The sequence below is a fragment of the Zootoca vivipara genome, chromosome 7, assembly GCF_963506605.1.
Source record: "Zootoca vivipara chromosome 7, rZooViv1.1, whole genome shotgun sequence".
NCBI classification, from domain to species: domain Eukaryota; kingdom Metazoa; phylum Chordata; class Lepidosauria; order Squamata; family Lacertidae; genus Zootoca; species Zootoca vivipara.
The window spans coordinates 24,991,309-25,015,849 of NC_083282.1; the positions used below are offsets into that span (position 1 = coordinate 24,991,309).

A 24,541-nucleotide genomic window follows, 5' to 3' on the forward strand; every position below is an offset into this window, starting at 1 on the left:
GACTGATTATTTCCCTTTGCTACAGTCTTGATAACAAGCCAGCAGCTGAATATCTTAGTACACTTCATTAGCAGCAAATCAGCCTTCACAGTTTATGCTAAGCAGATTTTTTAAAAATACATCGGGAATTTGTGGTGCAGCCAGAAAGTTCTCTCCATTTGCATATATAACTTCTTTATTTAAATACTTTGTAGGAAAGTTACTGTTGTAAAAGTTTACTTTGACGCTCATCTCTGCTTGAAATCTTCTTAAGTTTTTCTTCTGAAATCCCAAAATCTGTATAGTATCCAAATGGAGCATAACCCTAGCTATACCAGAAACAGTATAATATAAAAGTACTTTAAAATGGAGTCTTAGCTCAGATTATTTTTGATTAGTGAAAAATTGCATCTGAAAGGTTCTAATATTTTAAAACCATATTCAGTACTTAAAAAACAACACCTGCCTACTAGTTTTAATTTTAAGGCAACCTTAGTTTAAATCTATTTCCTCATTGCCAAACCCCTAAAATTCCTTTTTTAAATACCGAAGGATACATAGGCTAAGGCAGGCATCCCCAAACTGCGGCCCTCCAGATGTTTTGCCCTACAACTCCCAAGATCCCTAGCTAACGGGACCAGTGGTCAGGGAAGATGGGAATTGTAGTCCAAAACATCTGGAGGGCCGAAGTTTGGGGATGCCTGGGCTAAGGTAACAGTTCAATAAACACAGCTACTGCTAGTTTATTAATAAAACAAATTAATTTATTTTCATATTACAGCCATTATATTCTTAAAAAATAAGCAATGCATTCTTAGGGTGGAATTCACCTAACCAGCTCAGCCAGGGCTTTCCCACCTCAGCTCCCCCCACTAAGGGTGAGAGATACATCACTATATCATTCAAAACTATATTGTGATAGCAGTTTAAATTTCCTTCTTTTTTTTAACCTGGCAATATATTGTGAATCATTACGTGTGTGCGCTATACAACGATCATAATGTGGGGAAAAACTTGAAGCCAGCCAATGCTTCTCTTGATTCCTGCAGCCTCTTTTAACTCTGCCAGCTCAGCTTTCTTCTGCCTCCTGCAGGGACAGCAAATCATAAGAGCAGGTGCTGGCAAAAATCACATTGTGGGGGAAATGGTGACGCCAGCCAGTGTCTCTACATAGCTCCATCCTTATTTCGGGCATCGTGATATGTCAGTATATCGCAATGTTAGTTGGTGATATAACACGACATTGAAAACCAGATATCGCCTGGCCCCCAAATTGATTCTGAGGGGTTTTGGAGAATCCCTGGAACAGTGTGCGGGGAGAAGAGGGTAGGGGGGAATTGTTCTCTCTGGAATGCTTGTGCAGATGGAACAATGAGGAAAGTGTTGAATTCCATCCTTAATTTGGGCAACTTTTGGAGATAGTCTCAACCACACAGCCCTTTCTGTTCGCCTCAGTCTGTTCAATCTACCAATCACACCTCTTAATTAACTATATTATTTATTATTATTTATTGAATTTTTATACTGCCCTATATCTGCAGGTCTCAGGGTGGTTCACAGAATAAAATCAGAATATAAAACTACAAAATACATAATCAAAATAAAAATGACGACCCAATAACCCCCCCCCCCAACACATCCGAAAACCTCGACTTACGAAGACGGCCACGGAACAGATCGTCTTCGTAAGTCGAGGTACCACTGTATTATTTCTCAAGTGTGTTGTCTTTGACTGCAGAGGAGGACTTGAAGATGTGGAGGCAGAAAAGCTGTATAAACAAAAAAGAGGTCAAAATTCATTGTTTTTCAAGGTTCTCATTTTGAGCCACGCTGTCAAGTGTTTTGTTTTCCAAGATCTGTCCAAGTTTGGGGGTATCAGTTTTAGAATAAGAACATTGTTGCAATATATAGAGGTGTACTGTACGTTAACAGCTTGTAACTGGGCATCTGCTAGTTTCGTAAAGACAGCATACAGTACCAGCTTTATTGGTTCTGTGAACTCAAAATAGGCAAGTTAGCTATAGCATTACTGTTCATGTTATCATTGAAGTGTCCCTAAATGCTGAATTAGGTTCCTTCCTGCCTTCCCTCATTTTATTTGTATACTACTTTCTGACACACAAAAATCATGCACAAAGCAGCTAGCAAAAAAAGAAACAGGGGTGTGCTTCAAACAAACGCTAAACACAATTTCATAATAACCCAACATAGCAAAACAATAACAGTGACATTTTCATAACATAGCTGTCACAGTGGCCGGAGTGGACTACTTCAGAGTAACGACGCTACACAGCTCTGCATTTTATTCTTTTATTGGTGCTGCGTATTTACAGTGCTGAAGTCATTGCTATTTACACGGAGTGATGTGATCAGTCGGTTTCAGAACCTCCTAATGGCTTTTGGCGCGTCTTTCTCCAACACAAAAGCTTTGGCAGACCCATCCTCTTTCCCCTCCTCTTTCTGCGTAGTTCTGGAGTTGGGGGGATGGGTCTCCCCCCCTTATTCGCCCCTTCCTGTCCCACCTGGGACCCTGGCTCCTCTACCTTGCCTGAGCCTCGGACACGACTTCCTGCTTCCCCACTGGAATCGGAACTCTCTCTGCTTTCCCCTGTGCTCGGTGATTGGCTTGAACTCAGGAGGGGAGGGACTTCGCGATATCCCCTGTCCCTCACAATAGCAAAGCAAAAATATAATATACAAAAAACACATTTCAGTACTATAAATATAACAGCAACATGCAGCATACAATTGCAAAAATAACAAGGGAGCTTCATAGTTTCACTTTAGTCCCAGAAACACCCCTCCCGTGAGGTTGCTCCGTCCTTGTCCTGCAGCAGCTTATAAGGCTTCCGAGGGGAAGGGTGGAGTAGCTAGAAACACCCCTCCCATGATGAAGTTGCCCTCATTGATGATAAGCTGCTAAACACAACATTCTACTTTGGTGCTGGAAAGCTGTAGTTGCATATCAGCCTTAATTTGCAGGTTACCGTTGATACAAGTTTCATGTGTACAAGAGGTTATTTGACACCTGACCTCTCCATTGCTTGTGTTGCCTTCAGCCTGCTGAACCCAGTAACAGATAGTGGCATGGAATAAGCAGGCATTAATGTAGGTCTGACCATAGGCTGTTTGCCAGACCTATAGAGAGCCTTGTTAATGTTACCGTCTTTCCCCTATTTTAAGACGTAGTCATTATATAAGCCATAGCAGGATTTCTAAGCAATTGCGCGATACAAGCCATACCCCGAAAATAAGACATACTGATAGACCCTTCACCCAGTAGCAATAACCCCCTGTGTAAGCTGTACTTGGTGAAGAGGAGAAAAGTGGGGTGGGGAGGAGATGAAGGCACGAGGAAGAAAAGAGGGGCGATTGAAGCCGTTGCCTCGTGAATGCAGAGGCTGTTTCCCTTTAAGGAAGAGATCTACGTGTGAGCGTCTCTCTGTCTCTCCACACCCCCCCCCGCGTCTCTCTCTCTCTCTCTCTCACACACACACACACAGAGCCCACCTCTCACTTCCCCCCACCTTTCCCTTCCATTCTATGCGCCCACCCATGAGTTGGCTGTTGATTTCCTCTTGACGGGAGAGGAGCTTTTGAAGCCGCTGCCTCGCGAATGCAAAGGCTGTTTTCCCTTTAAGGACGATCTCCGTGTGTGTGCGTGTCTCTCTCTCTCTCTCTCTCTCTCTCTCTCTCTCTCTCTCTCTCTCTCTCTCTCACACACACACACACACACACACACAGAACCCACCTCTCGCTTCCCTCCACCTTTCCCTTCCATTCTATGCGCCCACCCATGAGTTGCCTGTTGATTTCCTCTTGACGGCAGTCTCCTGTGTCTGATTGTTGTCTCCTTGCTTTTACCGAATGGAATAAAGCAGCCTTCCTTTCTACCTTATGCTTGCTTGTCTGTGGAGCTGCCCCTTTAAGGATTTGTAAGTAGTCTGGATCGCAGTCCTTGCCTTGGGGACTTTTTTTTTAAATCAAGGACTTTTTCCGTCTTGCTGTTTGCGAGCACAAAAGTTAAACTGCCGGTCCTAGCTTCCTTTACCCACAAAAATTTAACTCACCTCGCTAGCTCAATTGCTTCTTAATTGCTACCATTTACCAAGTCAGCAATCTTAATTGCTGTTTAGCTGGCTTCTTTGTTCTCAGCAGGTACCTTCTTTGCTATCAGTGATAGCACTACAAAGTGTTACATTGTCATAGCTGCCAAGTTTTCCCTTTTCTCGCGAGGAAGCCTATTCAGCATAAGGGAAAATCCCTTTAAAAAAGGGATAACTTGGCAGCTATGTACATTGTTGGAACTTCAGACTGTTGGAACTTAAGTCTTGGGCAGCTGGCTAGTAGAGATCCTTATTTGCTTTTACGTATAGGCTACTGCTAGGACTGTATCACACAGATAGATTCCATTATACTGGTTTAGATTTAAGAAGCTCCAGTGTAGCAAATTGCTATTAAGTGAGTCCCCACATCAGAGGAGAGAGAGAGCAGCCCTTTGCGAACATCCCAGGGCTGGGGAGAGAGGGCTGGGCCAGGGACGCACACACCTCCCGTCCCTCAGACTCATAATAAAAATACGAGTAAGACATCCCACCAAAAATAAGCCACCCTGTGGTTTTTTGAGAAAAAAAAGTAATAAGACGGTGTCTTAAAAAAGGGGAAACACGGTACCTTGAAGTGCAACAGAGCTTTGTTTGGACCAGCTGAGGTACCTGTGCTCTGCAGGTTAGTTGCCCATGTTCTAGCCCAGAGGTGACCAACATAAGTGTCCTTCAGGTGTTGTTGGATGCCAACTTGCATTGGCCCACGGCAGCATGGCCTCAGGGCAGGGATGATGGGAGTTGTAAGAAAACAATATTTGGAGAGTACCACATTGGATGCCCTTGTTCTAACTGCTCAGATGCAGTCACTCCCTGAGAGCATCCTTGAGTGAGAGCTGGTTCCACTGTGAACTCTTGGAAGTGTTTCTGTTAACTTCATTACTTACTTGTCATCTACAAAGTATCCCTAGGGTTGCTAAAACAGAGATTGTCTGAGACAGGTTCTGCCTCACACTTCCTAATCTGTGTAAAAAAACAACACCCAAAACTATTGACTATCGACTAAAAATGATTGCCTGAATGTTGTCTAAATGGTTGCTGCAGTTGTAAACCTCTTGAGACTTTTCAAAAGCAAAAGAATAATGATAAATGCTTTTTGCATACTCAGGTGACAGAGTCATAGATGTAGGGTCAGAATGGCGAACGTTCAGCAATGACAAAGCAACCAAAGACCCGTCTCGAGTTGGAGATACCCAGAATCCTCTCCTGAGTGACGGTGATCTGACTACAATGATTGGAAAGGTAATATATAGTTTAAATCACGAAATGCATGAATGCACAAGATCTGTACAGCAACAGGGAGATTTTGGCAGAAACTTGAGTATTGTTGCTCTTAAAGTGGCAGTGCAAAGTTGGGAATAAACAAGCTGTGCACAGTGTTAGAAACGGGGGTAGAAAAGCTATTCACCACATGGCTCTTGGGACCTGGGTTGTGGTCACCAAAACAGAATCTCTAGTTGCCTTTTTCCTCCCCAATGCAGCAGCTCTTTGTTTACTTTTTCGTAGATAATTTATTTGCCCCCCCCCAATTTGTGGTATTGGAAGAGTTGTATAGCAAAACAGATTGTTCAGCAAGCACAGAGGGACTTACATTTAGGCATGTATAGGACAGTGACACCCAGTGAACTTCATGGCTGAGTAGGGATTTGAACCTTAGTCTCCCAGGTCCTAGTCCTACAGACACACTAACCTCTTCACCACACTGCCTCTTACGAGGGAAAACCTTTTCCCCCCAAAGTCACAGCTTCTGTAAGCTTCTGTGATAGGTGGAGCTGCTGAGTTCTATAAGGGCAGCACTGTTTTAGACTTAAGGAGGAGGAAGCTGACAGGGCTGGTTGTCAGACGAAAGGCAGGTGGGGCTTGATGAGCCACTGAGGTTGGTGGGGCACTTGCTCAATTCACCCTTATGGACCAGCTTCCACCACAGGTCTTGAAGAGATACTGGAGGTAGTACTATCCCACTGGAGTTACCACTGCTGGATTCAACCTAGCTCACGAGGCAATGGCACTCCTGGATTTGGTCTTGAGCTTTTGTTGGATTTGCAGGCTTTAACCAAGTTATCTATCTCTAAACCAGTCTGTAAACCAACTGATGCCCAGCAAATAGCATCCAAGTAACCCCTCAAGCTTATTTAATTAACTTCTCAGGAATGTAAAACACACACATACAAAAAAACAAGAAACAGAGCATATACATTGTGCTAATACCACTGCAACACAAAGTTAACAGATTATTAAACTGGGGAAGGGAGAAAGATGTGCGCACTGTAATTAAAAACTTATGCAATGATGGCAATAGCTATGCCATTCCCAAGGAAACCTATTTAAGAGTGGAAAAAATGTTTAGAGGTTGGGCACTGATGAAGGGGTGAGGTGGGGGAAGAAACAAGAGCAATAACTGAAGCCTTTTGATAGGGAAATGTGCAGAAAATTGTACTCATAAACTGATAAATGTGATGTTTCTGGATGCAAGAGAGATGCTGCACCTGGAGAAAAGGAATTGGGGAGGGGGCAGGGGAGTGGTCAAGAGAGATTAAGAAAGGCCGGGGTTGACTCGCATCTCCCTACTAACATTAGAGAGAGAAAGCTGGGAGCCTACAGTACTCCAGAAAAGCAAGAAGTGCCATGGCAATTTAGGAGGCCAGCAGAAGCTGCAATACTTAACGAGAAAACTCTGGAGAGGTGGGTGGGGGAGACTGTGAGAGCAAAGGGGAGCAGGAGAGTGTTGGGGTTTGGGTGCTTATACCGCACCCCTCATGGCAGGCAGGCTGGCTAGGGAGGTGTCCTTGAGCTTTCTAGAACGAGCCAGGTTCCATTTTCCTCCCATGGATTGAAAGCTGCAATAGAGGAAGAGAGTGAGAGATGAAGGAGGTGCTGTGCAAAGAGCCGATGCCTGAAGTAGGAGGAAGTAAAGTTTGCAGCCGCAGCAGAAGCATCAGGCACTGCATCTGCTGCAATGAGAGCCTCTGGGCTCAGGAAGCACAAAACGCTGGTAGACCCCAAAGTTGGCTTGAAGCTTTCCCAAAGAGGAAGGTGGTGTTGCCTGCCCACTCGCATGTCAGCCTCCACCCTGAGGGAAGGAAAGTGCTCGGTTGCATGTTGCCCAAATCTCTGGCTTGCCGGAGAGAAAGAGCCCCAGCCAGAGAGACGCTGTCTGCTTGCTCATTCAAAATTCCCCAGGTACCAGGCACAATTTGCGACTGGTGTGGGTCGAATTGCCACCAAGTGAAGATGTCTTGTCGGCAGGTTTGGTGTTGGACATCTACACCATCTGGCTGATGTGCAACAAAGTTTTCTGATGTGCGAGCCCCAGCATCAAAAGACACTGCTGCTTGTCAGCCAACCGACCAGTCTTTGGAGCTATTTTCTCACTTTTTTTCCTGTATTGTTTCATTTGATGTTAATATGTTGTAAACTTCTTTGAGATTTTTTTTTCTTTAAAATATAAAGCAGCATAGAAATGAATGACTGACAGTAACAATAATAGTAAGCCCCACCAAAAAAAGGAAAATGATGACTAGACAGTCCGTTGTGGCGACCGCAATCTAGGTTTAAGGCACTATTTGGCAATTAGCTTATATCAGGGGTCAGCAAACTTTTTCAGCAGGGGGCCGTTCCACTGTCCCTCAGACCTTGTGGGGGGGCTGGACTATATTTTTTTAAAATAAAAGCATACGTTTGACTCATGTAAAAACACACTGATTCCTGGACTTTCCGCAGGTGAGTTTTAGAAGGGGATTGAGCTGGATCCGGCCCCCAGGCCTTAGTTTGCCTACCCATCGCTTATATAGCTGAGTTTCTAACACTGCTTTATTGACATCCATGTTCACACCTACCAGGGACTGATGTCCCCTGCATATCCATAAGGCATGCTTTGTAGACATCAGCTTTATCTTGTTTGAACATGGAGTTGTACCAGCTGTTTCGGTGAAAGGAAAAAGGAACTGAAGCATGTTCTGTATCACTGAGATGTTTGTCACTGCTATTTTGGGGGTTGCTGACTAGTTTTCCTTTCCGGATTGCAAACAGTTTCCATAGCTGGAAGAACTAGCAGTATCAGGAGATGGTATAGAAAAATAGCATAACTGATTATATATTCTGTGTGAAGTGTGTGTATCATCTTATGTTCGTTTTTATTTCTCCCATGATCTCCCCAAGTCTTTTCAAACAAGGATTGAGCTGTGACCAGGATGCTATAAGGTTAACTAGTACTAATAGAGGCCAGAGTTTTACAGGATGCCATGTAGTGCAGTGATAGCGTTTTTGTGAGAATCCATGTTCATGTTAGAGAAAAGGTGGACTCCTTTGCTCTCATGATTGTATTGCAGACTGGTCAGGCAATCATTAGTAGACTGTCTACATGGCTGTGTTCAAATATTCCATGAAGCCTCAGCCTTTTAAACCTTTTCATAGTATTGCCCAAAAGTGAAGGTGAAAGTGCAGACTATACCCAGATTTCATTCTCGTCTGGTGAAGAAAAGTAGTCGGGAAAGGGCTAACTCCTGCTTTGTCCAGGGCTTAAACATTCTGGTATCAGTAGGTGATGAGTGGACCTCAAAGAAGCAGGATTCCTGCAGAGTTGTAAGCTGTGTTACTCTCTTTTATTGTGTTGGGAAGGTACTGTAGAGGCTTTATCTCAAGAGCAGCCATCTTGCCTGCAGCAGGAGGAAAAAGCCTAACCCCAGGGGCAGTGGAATTAGAGGGTTGCCCCCTCCCTGTATTTAACTCTTTCAATATGAAAATGGAAGATATGTGTTTGGTGTCCAGATGCACAAAATCTGGGAATGATAGGGAAGGGGACCAGGTTGGTTAGGGCAGTATTTTTTCCTCTGCTTCCAGACATCGTCTTTTGACACTACATGCACCTCTGGTGGGCTTCTTGCTTGCTGTGTTGTTTGCCCAGGAAGAAGCAGTGGATTTGTTAGGACTCTCATTTCCTCTTTCTGCACCCTATCCCTGCCGTTTGCTGTCCACAATATATAGTGTTTGCTTCTGAAATGGGAATAAAGTGAGTCCACTGTAGTCACAGTTGAAAAACTATGTTGAGCCGCCATTGGAAAATGTGGAGCTGACCAGAACTTTGCTAGGTTGTGCAGTGTATATTACATGTGTTTTTCATAGAGAGCAACAGCTGGACTAATAAGCAATATAGTCCTTGCATTTATGTAATAGAGCAGGAGTTGTCAACCTTTTTTGGGACCAGTGGAAACATTTTGAATTTTGAAAGAAATTTATATTAATGGTTGAACTAAATGGACATGACTAACTTGGGTGCATTAATTTTGGGGGGTAAAACATAGTTTGATACAACTGCAAGTTGTTGCTTTTTTGAGTGGGTAGGGTTCCTGCGGGGAAAGTATTGCTGGACCTCCCTGGGCCCGATGTGGGACTTCCCATGTAAGCAACTGGGACTTCCTTTCACCATGAGACTACATGAAGTTGGAGTGATGTTGGCCTTTGAAAAATGACTGAGCTAAGGATGACAAAACACACTAAAAGTTGCTTTACAAGTGTGCTTTTCATCTAGAGCAGAAATTCCCAAACTTGGGTCTCCAGCTGTTATTGGACTACAACTCCCATCATCCCTAGCTAGTAGGGCCAGTGGTCAGGGATAATGGGAATTGTAGTCTAAAAAAAAAATCACTGGAGACCCAAGTTTGGGAATTTCTGCTCTAGATGAAAAGCACACTAGAGAATGAAAGAGGGTCATTATGACCACCGTGTCTGTAGTCTACTTGGAAATAGTGGCAGCCACCTGAAGGTGGCTGCATTGTGATCTGTTTCTAATGACTTCATTACTAGGCGGTTGTAATAGGTGTTGCTTATCCTCACATATGCGCAAAAGTGGTCTTACTGTGTATATCTGGTGCAAATCCCAGCTATCTCTGACACATTGTAAAACCCTTCTTCTGCAGGGCACGGGCGCAGCCAGTTTTGACGAATTTGGGAATTCAAAGTATCAAAACCGGAGGACCATGAGCAGCTCCGACCGCGCGATGATGAACGCGTTCAAAGAAATCGCTAGCATGGCAGACAGAATCAACCTCCCCCGAAATATAGTTGTAAGTTCATGCCTCCCTCTCTCAAATTGTTCTGGCGTTTACTTAGTTAGCATAATATAATGAGCGCATGAATTTTTGATATTATTGCTAATTAAATGGCCTGGAGTTAATTAAATTTTGTCTGCTTGCTTTGAAGGATCGAACAAATAATTTATTCAAGCAAGTCTATGAGCAGAAGAGCCTGAAGGGGAGAAGTAACGATGCCATTGCCTCCGCTTGCCTCTACATTGCCTGCAGGCAAGAGGGCGTTCCGAGAACATTCAAAGGTAAGCGGGCAGCGTAGTGTCGGCTTCATCCGGGATCATCCAAAGTATCTTTGGCTAGCACAAGCTGCCTCCTTTTTCTTCAGTATTCAAGAGCAGCGAAGCAAAACCTGTGATTCCCAGGAGTGGGCTTCGTGTTTTGTATCTTACTTGCTCTTTAATGACTTGTGCAAATTACCAGTACCTGCAAACTGTTTGGGAAGGGGGCAGTCGGGGGATTATTGTTCCTACCAACAAGTTACTGTGTGACATGGCTTAAGAGTGCTGAGGTGCTCATGTCATATCGGGGCTGTTCAGTACAAGACAGCGCACACAGTTCTAACAGTGAAGGAAAGCCAATAATTTGTTGAATAAATGATGAAAACGACTTTTTCTGGCATGTGCCCTACTGATTAGAAGACACTTTGCAGAATGTTTTTGAGATTTAGAAATGGAGCACCCTCTTTTCCCTGAGCCCAGTCCAAAGGGAGGAGTTACATAGAAGCTGCCGTCTAAGAGCCACACAACTGTATGGCTGATTGTATGGTAGCTGTAACTGCATTGAGTCACTGAGTATAACATCTGTGCTTCATGGGAGCCTATAGTTATCACACACCTCTTTCCTTGATTTGATTATTATCATTTTTTGAATAGCTGTATGTTGGACAACGCTTGGCATGTTTCCATGTCCTTACAGGACTGCCTCACCAAGTCATTTCCATCTGCCCTGCAGAATGTTGATGCACGGTTCCCATAATTTTCACCCAAGATCAAACTGGCCCACAAATTTTAAAGTGAGAAAGGCAAGCAGGTTTAGGATCATGGAGAATACGATTAGCATTGCATCCTAATATACGTTAATGATGTAATTTAAATAATTAAACACATGCAGCAAAGCAAATTGACTTTAATGTGCATACTATTCCAGTGAAACTTGTTTTGTGGGTTTCTTTTTCTTTTCTTTTTTTCTTGTGGGAAGAGAAATACTGTACTAGGCAACACTTAGTGTGAAGGGTCTGGAAGATTCATGAAAGGGCAGGTGTATGCAAATAAAGAGTTTTATTTCCATGCTGCTCAGAACCTGCAGCATTGGAAAACTATTGGTAAACATTGCTCTTTTCTCTCTTGCTCCCCCTCCCCACGGCCGAGGACTGTGGCTTGTTCTTAAAATGCTGCTAATTTCTGCATTCCCTACATATTGTGCTTGAGTCTTAATGAAATCGTTCTGTTAAATTAAAACCTGTGCTGTGGTCGAGACCCAACAACTGAATCAATAGCTCTTGAACTGATGCTCACTCCTCAGTGCAATTCCTTGGTGACTTTGAATGGAATGTTTCTCTTAAAAGTGGATGCCAGTTTTGTTGGCTACATAGACTGAGTTACATATTTGTGCTGCGAAAACTTAAACGGAGGGTTATGCTTTAATTGGTAGCAGGGAGAAGAGACTAAGAGAGTTATTATCCTTAACTTATTGCAATCCTGTTCCAGCGTTAATGTTGGTGGTTTTTGTGTTGTTTTCTCGTTTCAGAAATATGTGCTGTCTCCAGAATTTCCAAAAAAGAAATAGGCCGGTGTTTTAAGCTCATCTTGAAAGCTTTGGAAACGAGTGTGGATTTGATCACAACTGGAGATTTCATGTCCAGATTTTGTTCAAATCTGGGTCTTCCTAAGCAAGTCCAGATGGCAGCAACACACATTGCCCGTAAAGCTGTGGAATTAGACTTGGTTCCTGGGAGGAGTCCCATCTCGGTTGCAGCTGCAGCTATTTATATGGCTTCACAAGCCTCCGCAGAGAAGAGAACCCAGAAAGGTAATTACCCCCCCCCCCCCCGTTAAATTCTAGCTCTGTTAAGTCATTTCTTCAGAAAGAAAAAGAGTAATCACTGATGCAGAAAGCACTATAAGGATCCTGCTTTTGCCATGATTTGGGATGTATAAGTAGCTCAGTAATAAGTCACGTGAGTAATTGCCAGGCTAAGAAGCCAGTCTGGTGAGTGTTGAATGAGCACTGGAGAGAGCCAGGTTCAAATCTCTACCTAGCCATAAAGCTTGCTGGGTAATGCTGGGCCACTCAAGTATCTCTTGGCCTAATCTACCTTACAGGATAGCGGGGCATATCTGTGTTGTCTTGAGACCTCTGGAAGAAAGGCAGGATACAAATGTAATAAATAGCTAGGCACACTTTGTGAGCTTTTAATTATTATTATGCTGGCACCTTCATTATACAACATTAGGCACCAGGCAAAAACGTTCCTCTTTAGCCCTTTTAAAATGGGGATGGGGCAGATTATTGGGTGGTTTAAATTTGTATTAGTTATGATGTATTTTTATATTGTGATTTTATGTTGTAACCGCCCTGAGACCTGCGGGTATAGGGCGGTATACAAATTAATAATAATTCATTGCCTTCTAAACCATGGTCTCAAGGCAATTTACACATAAAATAATAAAAAACACAAAACAACCAATATATTTAAAACAAAATTAAAACTCGTAACAAGTGTCCCCCCCCAAAAAAAATTCAGAACATGTATGTTGTCATGCAGCATTAGAAACATACCTTTTAAGCAGTCTAAATTAAATGTAATCCTCTCTAAAGTCTGGCATTGCCCCTTTTAGTAAGGTGTTCAGTTCCGTCTAGCAAGGTGGCCATTGGTACATCCCTTAAATGGGGAAAGGATGGAAATGCTCATATGTTGACTGATCCAGTTCTAACCATGTGGAAGGCCAAAAGCTCTCTGCAGATCCTTGGAGTAAAGGTTCCTCTCATCTGGGCATGAAAAACTGTAAGAGCTGAATTCATGCCTTGCCAATCAGTCAAGGGCTTTTGAAACAGCTACCAATAATCGAAGTGCTATTTTTTTTTTCAAAAAAAACAACAACTGTTGATGACAGGCTTCAGGTAATGCAAACAGATGGGGGGGCGTGGATGGCACTGTGGTCTAAACCACTGAGCCTCTTGGACTTGCCGATCGGAAGGTCGGCGGTTCGAATCCAAGTGACAGTGAGCTCCCATTGCTCTGTCCCAGCTTCTGAAAACCTAGCAGTTTGATAGCACACCAGTGGCAAGTAGATAAATAGGTACTGCTGCAGCAGGGAGGTAAACAGCATTTCCGTGCGCTCTGGTTTCCACCACGGTGTTCTGTTGTACCAGAAGTGGTTTAGTCATGCTGGCCACATGACCCGGAAAGCTGTCTTTGGACAAACACCAGCTCCCTCGGCCTGAAAGCGAGATGAGCGCCGCACTCCATAGTCGCTTTTGACTGGACTTAACCGTCCAAGGGTCCTTTACCTTTACCTAATACAAACAGAACAGCAGGTCCAGCAAGCAGACAAAGCCATGGATGTTTTGCTCTGCTAACCTAAATTTCTACATGAACTTCTTTATTGAAAGCAAGTTGTGTTCTCTCTCTCTCTCTCTCTCTCTCTCTCTCTCTCTCTCTCTCTCTCTCTCTCTCTCTCACACACACACACACACACACACACACACACACACTCACTCACTAAAATCCCATTTGATGGAAGTCCAGTCCCAATGAGAGGGTCATGGGGGATGGAAGGTGCATCTTCAGGTATTCAGGATGCGGCTTGCTTAAGATAGGGATGGAGGACCTGTGGCCCTTGGATAGGGTAAAGACTCCAAACCCCATTCTGCCCCAGCCAGCCTGATGCAGAATGGGGCATTAAGGTCCAGTGACATCTAGTTACCCATCCCTGATTTAAGGCCTTAAGAGATGAACACCTGCACTTTGAATTGGACCTGGGTCTGATTGGTAATAAATGACCATATCCAAGTGCAAGTGCAGTGTGAGCTCTGATTGGCTGCCCCGACAAAATCATATTCTCCCGTCTTTCTATTGTAGTACTACATTGCTCCTGAGAAGCTTTGAGATTTTTACTGAAAGCGGCCTTTTAAAGGTTGTTTGTTTTACATTGTCTGAAGCTGAGCACCAGGAAGAATTGGAGAAACTGCAGGTTGTTTTTTGGAAACACTCTAGCCTTGCAACTCTACTTGTCAGTTTAACTTGTCTGCCTTGGGTTTCGTTTCAGAAATTGGAGACATTGCCGGAGTAGCTGATGTTACAATCAGACAGTCATATAGGTTGATTTATCCACGGGCTCCTGATCTTTTCCCAGCGGATTTCAAATTTGATACCCCGGTGGACAAACTGCCACAGCTGTGAATTTCCAAGGGTACATCTATATCCCACAGAGGTTTTGATTTTGACTTAAAAGCGATATGTATAAAAACGGTACTGTTGAGCCTTCAAGTTGCGGAACTGGTATAACTATGTGAAAAAGCCTGAGGAGTCAGAGCACACATTCCAGGTGTAAACAAAATAATTTTGTGGCATTTTTTATGTATATATTAGTGAAAGTAATTATTTAACAGCCATCAATTTCCTATTGTATGTACTTAGATTTCTTTCATAGAGATCTTGGTTGTTGTTTTTTTGGAAAATAATTCAGATTCTAATTCCTGAATAAACTTTTTTCCAAAAACCTATACTCTTCTGCAAGTTTCACTGTGTGTGTGTGTGTGTCTGTCCTAAATAAATATCAACTTGGAGCATACATCATCTTTTGAAATTCTTCAGTTCCTATTCAAGCATTTTTATATTGTTGCCCAAGAACTATTATTTTGGTTAAATGCAAGGTATATTATGGGAAGTTTCAATCCAGAGTGAACATACAATATGTGTAACATTTCTGCAAGCATTTGAGCTACGACTCACCTGATTTGATTTCTGCTGCTTCTGCTTGTGGTGGTCTGGATGCTGTTTAGTCTCTGATAGGAGGAAGATTTCTCCTATTTCTTGTATGAGAACAGGAGACTCTGCCATCCTTTTCCCCAGGACACAGGTATGTTGTCCTGTTAATAACTGAACTCTAGTACTTAAAATAGGACTAGCCCAATAACCCTACCAACAAGCCACTTTAAAAGGGACCCTTGTCAGTCTGGGAACTAGGGAGCAGCCAGATGAATTAAAATTGATTCACCTTCCTTGTTCCCTTGGCTGTGGCCTAGATTTCCAGGCATACTAATGACTACTACAGAATATAGGAAGGGCAGTCTGGCCACACGAGGCTACTACCCCCATCCTGACATCTGTAGATGCAGTGCTATCAATCTTGTAATGTAGTGCATGTAAAACAGACTCAAAGAATGATTTAATTCAAGCCTTTTTTCAGTATTGCCAAGGTGGGGCACAATGTAATCAGCTGAGAAACATGATAAAAGGTTAAATAGGGGTGTGCATTGGCACTGCATACAGTAAACCCACAGTTTGTGTGCATTTAACTTGTGTGCATTCAGATTTATGGAAAAAATTAAAAGGGGCAGAAGGTGGGTGGAGTTCTGGGAAACATTATTTTGGCAATCCCACCTGCCATTGAACCCAATGGGTTTTGACTATACACTATTTTGGCTTTACCGGTAGGTGTGGTGGATTCCCCAGAACATAAGCCCTGTGTAAATTGCAGGATTGCTGTATGAATTACAGGGTGATGTGGGGGGGGGGGAATTCTCACAGCTATGGCTCAGCTCCAGCCAAGAGTCAGGGATTATGGAAATTATAGTATGACATCTGGAGGCCCACGGGTTCCCCACCCCTGCTTGTAAATAGGTAAGCAGTGAAGACTACTTAAAAGTTTCAACTTAACCTGGTTATGACTAAATGTTTGTGTGAAGTACAGAACCAACCACTCCAGACGATGAGGAGCAGAACTTTTAGCAGTTCTGCCCTTTCCAGGCCTAAACATAGACTGGTGCAAATTAAAAATAGGGCCTTTTTGTCCCTTGAAACCATCAGTCTGATTTTGCAGGCTGCTAGGTCAGGGCTATTTTTGTTTCCTTGCTGCTCCAGCAGCATTCTTAAGCCATAATAGTATGAGGGGAGGAGCTGATGAGAAGTACAAGTTTAAGTAGATCTTGGATCAGCTCAACACCAAGCCTTGCCTCTGTACATTGAAAAAACAAAACACACATCTCAAATCTTAATCATGGTATGCAACCTTAACTGGATTCTTAGAGCCAGGTTCTGATGTTGAGTGCGGTAAGGCTGGAGTCTTGACTGTCATCTTAGGGACATCACATAGCTTTCACTGCCTCTGCTGTGGAATGGGCAGGGAAATTCAATCCTCAGCAACCAGTGCCTTAGATGATATGTGCCCCGTGAGAAATGTTAATACAATCTGCACCATCACAACATCTGTCAGAAAGATGTTCCCAAGTCCACTACCACTATGTTCTCTTGCCTAGCATGGGGTTTCCATAGGTGTAATCCTCCAGGAAGCCCTTCTGCAATATCAGTTACATCCTGCTTGAGCACTAGAATAGTAGTTGCCTTGTAGGAGGCATAAGCAAACTCGGCCCTCCAGATGTTTTGGGACTACAACTCCCATCATCCCTGACCAATGATCCTGTTAGCTAGGGATGATGGGAGTTGTAGTCCCAAAACATCTGGAGGGCAGTGTTTGCCTGTGCATGCCTTGTAGGCTCTTAAGGTTCTGTACTTTGAACTAACTGTCCATTATTATAGATGCAGAAAAAGTTGTTACTCCTCTTCCTACCACCATGAATAGCGGTCTGTCTGTCTTGGACATGACTGATCAGATGAGGTCCATAAGAACTCCTATAGAGCCCCTTGCTTTTCACGTTGAGGGGGAAGGGAGATTTTGGGATCGGGGCACGTCGGTGCTTAATAGCTGCAACTTATTTAAAGGGGTTGCCTTGCAGCAGTTCATGAATACATTCCATGCTTTTTAAAAGAACCATGCAGACAAACTGGGCAGTGTGGGTCTGTGTCATACCCTCCCTGAAGGACCGCAGTATCAAGAGTGGGCTTCTGTTAGAACTTGGGGATGCCTAGATTTCTTCAGCTTCTGCATTAACCTTCGTAGGCAAGTAAAACTGGATTTAACAACTGAATTTGAGCTCCAGTGCTTGAATGAAATCCTTTTAAGGAACCATAATTCAGATAGCCTGTTGCCTCCCCCCACTCTCCAATTCTCACTTAAGGGTGTGTCGGTGTGGGTGTAAGAAACCAAGTCAACATTTAAAGCAAAAAACATACCCTCTAACTACCAGTACAACTGTTAAATGATTATATATGCAGTTGTGTAGGTTGCTTTGACGCTATGGTACCACAAGGTTACTGACAGAGGACCAGAAAATGAGACTTTTTACGCACCCCTGAAAGAAAAGGGTAATTCAAACCAAGTTCTAAACACAATTTTTATCTAAAGATCAAAAAGCAAGATTATAGGATTCAAATCAGTAAATCATGTTTTCATATACAAATTTCACTATTTAAACTTTAATTTGATAGTTAACTGCAAGACAGTTTGTAGTATGACATTGTTAAAGGCACATTTCATTTTAATGCATAGTGTACCATTCTAAAATAACCTAATTTCTTTACAAAGTGCTTCAGCAGCCACATACAAGCATAGCAAAATATATTTACAATCTAGAGTTTAAAATCTTAATTTGCCTAAATATTTAAAAAACTAGATAAAATTAGTGCTTTCTTTCAGCTTAACTGCGTGAACATACCCTGCCTCTAATTTTTTTTTGAATGATTTGCTTAGATTACAAAACATTTCTGTACAAGATGTACTTACAAAAAAAGAGAAAGGGTTTTTTTTCCTGTAGGACTTTAAATTTGAACCACCCTTTTGGGCCCACTGTCTGTAGCTCTAATTTGGGAGTATAAATGAATAGCCGACTGTACCTCAGGTGTGTAGTGTTTTGTATTTAATTGTGATACAGCTATTTGAAGTGGAAGAGAAAAAGCATTTCCTCCCCAAGATGCTAATTTGCTATTTGTTTTTTTAAAAAAGAATTACAGGTTAGACATTTCATGATTTGATTTTTTGTTTAGTCTTTTACCATTGTTCTTTGTGGACACACTTACATGTACATTATTCTAATGAACCCGTTACATATGCTTCAAAGTTCAGGCAATGAAGGCAACACCTTCGGGTAGCACTGTCTTCACTCCAACCCACATGGTTATGTGGCTGCCATTTATCTTTCATGAAACCAGATTCCAGAGCAGTAAGTCTGTGTGGATTTAAACATCACACAACACACTTTTGATCTTGGGCATGCTGAGTATGAGCCTGATGACAAACCAATTTTAATAATCTAAGGAAAGCAGAACGTTGTTTTCCACAAACAGACTTAACCTTTTAGAAAATTGCGTAAGTCTGAAAGGAGCACACACAGTATCTGGTCAAAGTCATTTTAACTTTTCAAGGTATAGCATAGTGTTAAGAGGCTTAAAATATACAAGTTTTATCAAAAATATTTATACATTCTCTTAAAACATATTGCTTTAACCCTTATTCTCAGTAATTGTCAATGAAGATTCTGGGATTCAGTGGCCTTGAAATGTATACAAGCATGTTTCCCCCCATTAAATCTGGATTTAACAATACATTCACCTAGCCACTGGACAATGCTAAGGGAAGTGGTAAAGTTAATTTATATGCTTGAAACAAAAATATACTATAACTTCCAAATATACATGAACATGGCATGTATACAGTGAAGATCCTCATTCTTTAAAGATGATATGGCAACACCAAATCAGCAAATGTAAGATGAACAAGATAGCCAGAGACACAGATTACCTAAAATAACATATCAATGGAGTTGGTGTGGAAAAGACATAACTTCCAAGAGTACAAAACAGTGATTGCATCTGGGGGAATGCATCCATTAGAAATGTTCCTGATTTAAGACTGGAGAGACATTCTTACTCATTACATTCTTCATATCTGCTGGTTATAGAAGTTAAAAGGCAAAAATTGTTTGGCAATGCTTTGGTAAACTTCTTAGGACCGATCTTCTCTTTTTAAGAATGGAAGCACTTATACTGTTCTCCTATAGGTAAGGCTTTTAAACATTTCCCCCCCAATAAATACCATAGAAAGTTTACAAAACAAGGCATCAGTTCTTAATCCTCATTCCCCCCCCTCCCCTAAAAAAAAATCAAGACAACAGTGTGCTTAACAGTCATCAGGTCAATGTTTTTTGGAGATTACTATAACTCTTTTTTAAGGACAAGACACATTTTGCCTTCCTTCTTCCCTCTAATCGCTGAGTAGATGGTTATCAGTCTAGCTCAGTATCTGGTTGTTAATCCTGCTTAAGGCAGGTCTTTTTGCAATGTTTTCTGCTGCAGAAGAGTAAAGATACAGTACAAGTGTGCCCATGTGAGAGTGGAACACAGCCTATACCTGCCAGGTCAAGCTTAAAGAGCTGCACAGAATAGCTTTCCAGTGCTCAATATTTTTTTTCTTTTAAAAAAAAGATATACAAAAATGAGGTCACACCTCATGTGTAATAAAAACGGTCCTTTTTCCAAAATCTTCATGTGATTCAAAAAAGTCGGAAGCTACAGGCAGCACAGAGAACAATCCAACAGCTGGTATTCTCAAAAGGAGGGAAGGAGTGGGGCGAACGCTGTTCTGATGAGCCAGTCTGCTAGGATTTCACAGTGTCTCAAAAGAATTAACACCAATCAGCAATGTAGTCAAAGTCTCTGAACATTTCCTGCTGGTCTTCTGAAAGTATCCTAGGCTCCCGGGGTGGAGTGAGAATAGGTGCTTCTGAGGTAAATTCGTCATCAAAATTGCTGACGTCTTCTCTTCCTCTTATGATCGGGACAAAAGGAGGCTTCATTTTCTTGGCAAGCAATGCATTCCAATCGATCAACTGCAAAACGAAAACACCTAGTTAAAGTCCCTGCTTCTGGCTGCTCCCAGATTGCACCCAGGCTTTTCACTTCGCACTCACCCGGAAAAAGTGATGCCTCTTGACATCTTCAGCATCTTTCTCTCCAGCGCCGAGGCGCCGTTCTGGGTTTCTCCTCAGAAGCTGAAACGGTATCAAGAACCTTTTGTCAGTAGCCTGCAGGAGCACAGCGTTCCTGTTAACAATTTCCTGAGCCATGTGAGTTCTTTGAAAAAGCATGATATAAATATGAAGGATAGTCATTAAAAAAATAAATAAAAGCGCACCAGGTTCCCCAGTTAGGACAGCAAATAGCACTGGGAACTTTAGAGAAGAAAGCGAAATGGTTGCCTTTGCTTTGATTAGTTCATAAATTTAAAATTCTTGCTGGTTTGCTGAGGCTCAAACGGTGGTTCTGACAGTTATATTTCAAGCAAAACTACTGACATCAGTGTCGTGACAGAATTGGTTTCCACCCGTTATTAGCAGCATCATAGAGTCCCAAGGCAGTTTACAGAAGAACAAATTAAATAACAAATATAATCTGAATGAATGAATGAATAAATAAATAAATAAACAAAAGCACAATGACAAACCCCAGAAAAACCCAACTTGCCATCTTTAAAAAGACAAGGCATGAAACCACGCACTATTTTCAGTTTCCCTTACAAGAGATGGCTAGTAATACAACTACTCGCTCACAGCAGCAGACTAATGACATCATCTCCCATGCAATCAATCCCCACTCCCACAGACAAACAGAAAAGCCAATACACAAAAAGAGTCTCAAATTGTTTTGTCAAAGGAGAGATAGGAGCTCAAGTTCTAGGGCTTCCATGATCCAGAATGTAGGGTCTCTACTGAGTCCAACTACCACTCTCTCCTGCTACAAAATTAAAAGAACCCTCGCTGCTGCTTTGCTTATCTCCAGGGACATCATAAGCTGGTGTGTTAACTTTTTATACAGCTGTGGTTGCTTTCTTAGGTGCGCCAGTAAAAAAACACCAAAGTCCTCCTGACTCATAAGCAGAACCAATCCTACCAGTGAGTAAAATGGGTGGCTCACCGGTGAACCTCCAAGATGGATGTTGCTGGACTACAAAACCCATCATCCCTGACCACTAGCCATGCTGGCGGACAGGTGGATGGGAGCTGCATAGAAACCTGGAAGGTTTAGTCGCCCATGGAGCGACTGTGGGTCCTACCCAACAGGCATGGGGCATACTTCTGGGGAGGCTAGGATATTACTAGTATCAGCAAGCCACACTTTTATTTGAGAACTAAATAGCATTTGACGTAAAGTGAACTTGAGAAATGTACGTAGCAAATAAAAACATGGACCTTAAAATGCTTTGCTTTCCCTTACACACGTGGCTAAACAAATTAAGAAGGAATGAAACAAGCCCGCGAAAAGTACCACCTTACCCTTCTCATTATTGAGATGGCTTCTGTAGAAAGGAACCGAGGATATCTTACTTCATCATTTACAATACTGTCAAAAACCTCTTCTTCATCATCTCCTGGGAAGGGAGACTGGAAGGTGGGGGAGAAATAGCGATAAGAATAATTTCCAGAAACTGAATTTTCATTGATACAATCTCTTAATAAAATTCAAATTTAACCGAATAAGTGAAAAGAGTGAGGGATTCAACAGAAACCTACAGCCAGCAGCTCTTTTCAAATTTGTTTGCTGTTCACAGATGAATAAAGGAAACAGTTTTACATTTTGTGAAGCTTACCTCACCAACCAGCATTTCATAGATGAGCACACCAAGACCCCACCAGTCTACAGCTCTTGTATAGGAAGTTTCTGTCAACACTTCTGGAGCAAGAAATTCTGGAGTGCCACAGAATGTACTTGTCCTGTCACCAAAACCCATTCCTGCAACAATTACATGTGTTTAGTTTTTCGACTATGAGCCTTTCACCTTTCCATTTTTAAACTGGTGGGATGACATGAACAACACTGCATGTTTTTGCCTGTTCTACCAACTCCATCCAAATTCTGAAAGCTGAATAAGGATAGGCACTTTTTATTGCAAAGTAGAGTTGGTGGTTTTGAACTCCAAATGTTCAGCCAATTATTTACAACTGGTAACCATGGTCTTGCAGAAAGACAGAGAAGATAAAGATTTATTAAGCCTGGAATCCTAGGCTCACTTACCTGAGATTAAGTCCTAAAGAACACAAGGCCTACTTCTGAGTAGACTTGTATAAGTTTGCACTCTGAAGCATTTACAGAGAATGATTATTTTCTTATCTAACACTATAAAATACTAGGCATTTCGTTTTGCTTCTAAAATAAGCAAACTATGAAATATGACTTTTCTTTTAAAGATTTCCTTCTTAAGCACAGTGAAGCCAAGGTATGTATTCAACAACCCTTTAAAAAAGCCTACAGCTTAATGCCATTTACATACGCTAGACAGAATTTTTGCCAGTGGCAACAACTCATTTAAGAAGGGTGTGATGTGAATTCTGTGCCAAATTTTACAAAAGGGCAAGAGCAAGCAGGTATTCAAGAACTTCTTGATTGTTAATAAGGAAGTATTTTGACAGTACACAAAAGGCATGCATATTTCCCCCCCTGCATTTTTCATTGGTGAAACTATGTTGTCTGTAGGTAGGTCAAATTTGAATTTCCAAGTGGTAAAAAATAAACCTTGGCACTCTAATTAGTTGTAAAAAAATTCTCTCTCTCTGAGCAGCAGCACACATTACATTTTGTACACTGGCACTAGCACTTGAAACATACACACTATCAAGTGCGAAGAACCTGCATTTGCCTTTAAATAAATAAGGATTCTTGATGCAGTTTTCCTATGGCAAAAGTCCCATTTAATTGCTCCATCTTGCCACCTGTACAGTGCTAGAAACTCAGATATGAAAGCTAGGAGCTAAATAGCACCTTATGGGGACAACAACGTCTAGGCCCGCTTTTTTATAACAAAAATACAAAGCTGAAAATGAACTGCAGCTAAAATCTTATGTTCATTTTTCACATGGTCTAGTCCTTCCCTTGCCCACCTCCCTAATATTCTTAGAGGGTCTCTCCTACAGTCTTCAGAGAGTGCTGGAAGTGGGGAGGCAGAAAAAGGTCCTCCTTTCCTTCCACTGCAGTTTTAATCTGAAATCTTACTGCACCCAGAGCTCAGAAACTGCTTGGCCTAATGAAATTTTATGTCACAAAATGCGCCTAGAACAGCGGGAGTTTTGAACATTGCACCTGTGTCTGATGCAAGACTGCGTCAAGGTCACAAAGACTGTGCAGAAATCCACCGAGTATCTACCATCTAGTTCTTGGAAATATGCCACCTGGGTCTAATGGCATTTGGATGGAGGGTTGTGTATGGCAACAATAATGTATTCCTAGATGCAACCTGCTCAGGTGGTCAATAACTCAAATGGGGTTTTTTTGTTCTGTGTTCAAATTCCCAGAAGTGTCTTCACATGGTTAGCCTTTCTTAACTGTGTTTTAATGGTAAAGGGTTCTTATTCTCTGTTTATAAACTCCCTAATAAAGTATAGCACTTATTCCTTGTGTGGCTTCCTGATGTAAGCTTGACTTTAAATCTGGTACCCGGCTGCTTGGTTATATGCTACTGAGTAATTTGTGGGCTTGCAGCTCTAAAGGACTGGCTTTGCAAATCCCAAGGAATTCCAGAAACAAACTCAGTTTCCCCTGGCTCAGGATTGGAAGACTACAGGGGTGGTGCAACCCCTGGGTTATCTCACCTAATCAGCAGCTTAAGCAAAATTCTTCATATACTGGCAGGAATGAGATGATAAAATAACCCTGAACTCTTTACATGGTTTGAAGCCATGGGAAAATCAGCATAAGGAAAATCATTTACATGTTGCCAATGTGGACAGACTGACTCTTGATGCTGTCAACTTGGGATATAACTGGAACAATTCTTTTACAGTTCCTTTCTATAGTGGAATACCACTTATCATTGAGAACCAAATGTTGCTTATGCAGATGAAACCACCTGAGAAGCCATTATTTTCCTCCTGCCAATCCATAAAAGCAGGACACTATGGCAACTCCTCTCTGCTCTGGCAATTGTCCCTTCCTACCTTCCTGACTCGAAATAATTGAGAAAATGAAAGGTCCAGGCAGATCTTAAGCTGGTTTGGGTGGTGAATTCTAAAATGTGGAGATGTAGGGTTGTAGTCAATATTTTCACTTGCAAACGTGTTATGGCTGGAGTTTGGATCCTAGAATAACAGGCAGGGTGGATTTTAGAATGTGGCATCTGATTGGCCATTGGAGCCATCCAATCCTGCTCCAGATGGGAAGTTTGAACTAGCCTATCAGGTGTGACCTAGGGTGTGATTACAGGATATATAGCCTGGGTCTGGGAGGTGCCTGCAGGCTGGACACACCTGATGGACTGACTTTTATCT

At 42.2% G+C, this 24,541-nt stretch overlaps 2 protein-coding genes across 4 annotated transcripts in view; one reads left to right on the plus strand and one right to left on the minus strand.

The window, feature by feature from the left end:
* The window catches only part of GTF2B (general transcription factor IIB), a 33,073-nt gene extending 14,852 nt beyond the window's left edge, over window positions 1-18,221 (plus strand). The window contains exons 3-7 of the mRNA XM_035121360.2: window positions 5,191-5,324; window positions 9,998-10,144; window positions 10,281-10,410; window positions 11,915-12,196; window positions 14,437-18,221. Coding sequence (XP_034977251.1) covers window positions 5,191-5,324; window positions 9,998-10,144; window positions 10,281-10,410; window positions 11,915-12,196; window positions 14,437-14,570 — 827 coding nt within the window. The 3' untranslated portion in view covers window positions 14,571-18,221. The remainder of the gene's footprint in view (window positions 1-5,190; window positions 5,325-9,997; window positions 10,145-10,280; window positions 10,411-11,914; window positions 12,197-14,436) is intronic.
* Window positions 18,222-18,621: 400 nt separating this feature from the next.
* Window positions 18,622-24,541, minus strand: part of PKN2 (protein kinase N2) — a 47,937-nt gene continuing 42,017 nt past the window's right edge. For all 3 annotated transcript variants that reach the window (XM_035121355.2, XM_060276747.1, XM_035121359.2), the window contains exons 19-22: window positions 21,871-22,013; window positions 21,557-21,664; window positions 20,195-20,275; window positions 18,622-20,113 (exon numbers count right to left, since the gene is read on the minus strand). In XM_035121355.2, coding sequence (XP_034977246.2) covers window positions 19,910-20,113; window positions 20,195-20,275; window positions 21,557-21,664; window positions 21,871-22,013 — 536 coding nt within the window. In that variant the 3' untranslated portion in view covers window positions 18,622-19,909. The remainder of the gene's footprint in view (window positions 20,114-20,194; window positions 20,276-21,556; window positions 21,665-21,870; window positions 22,014-24,541) is intronic.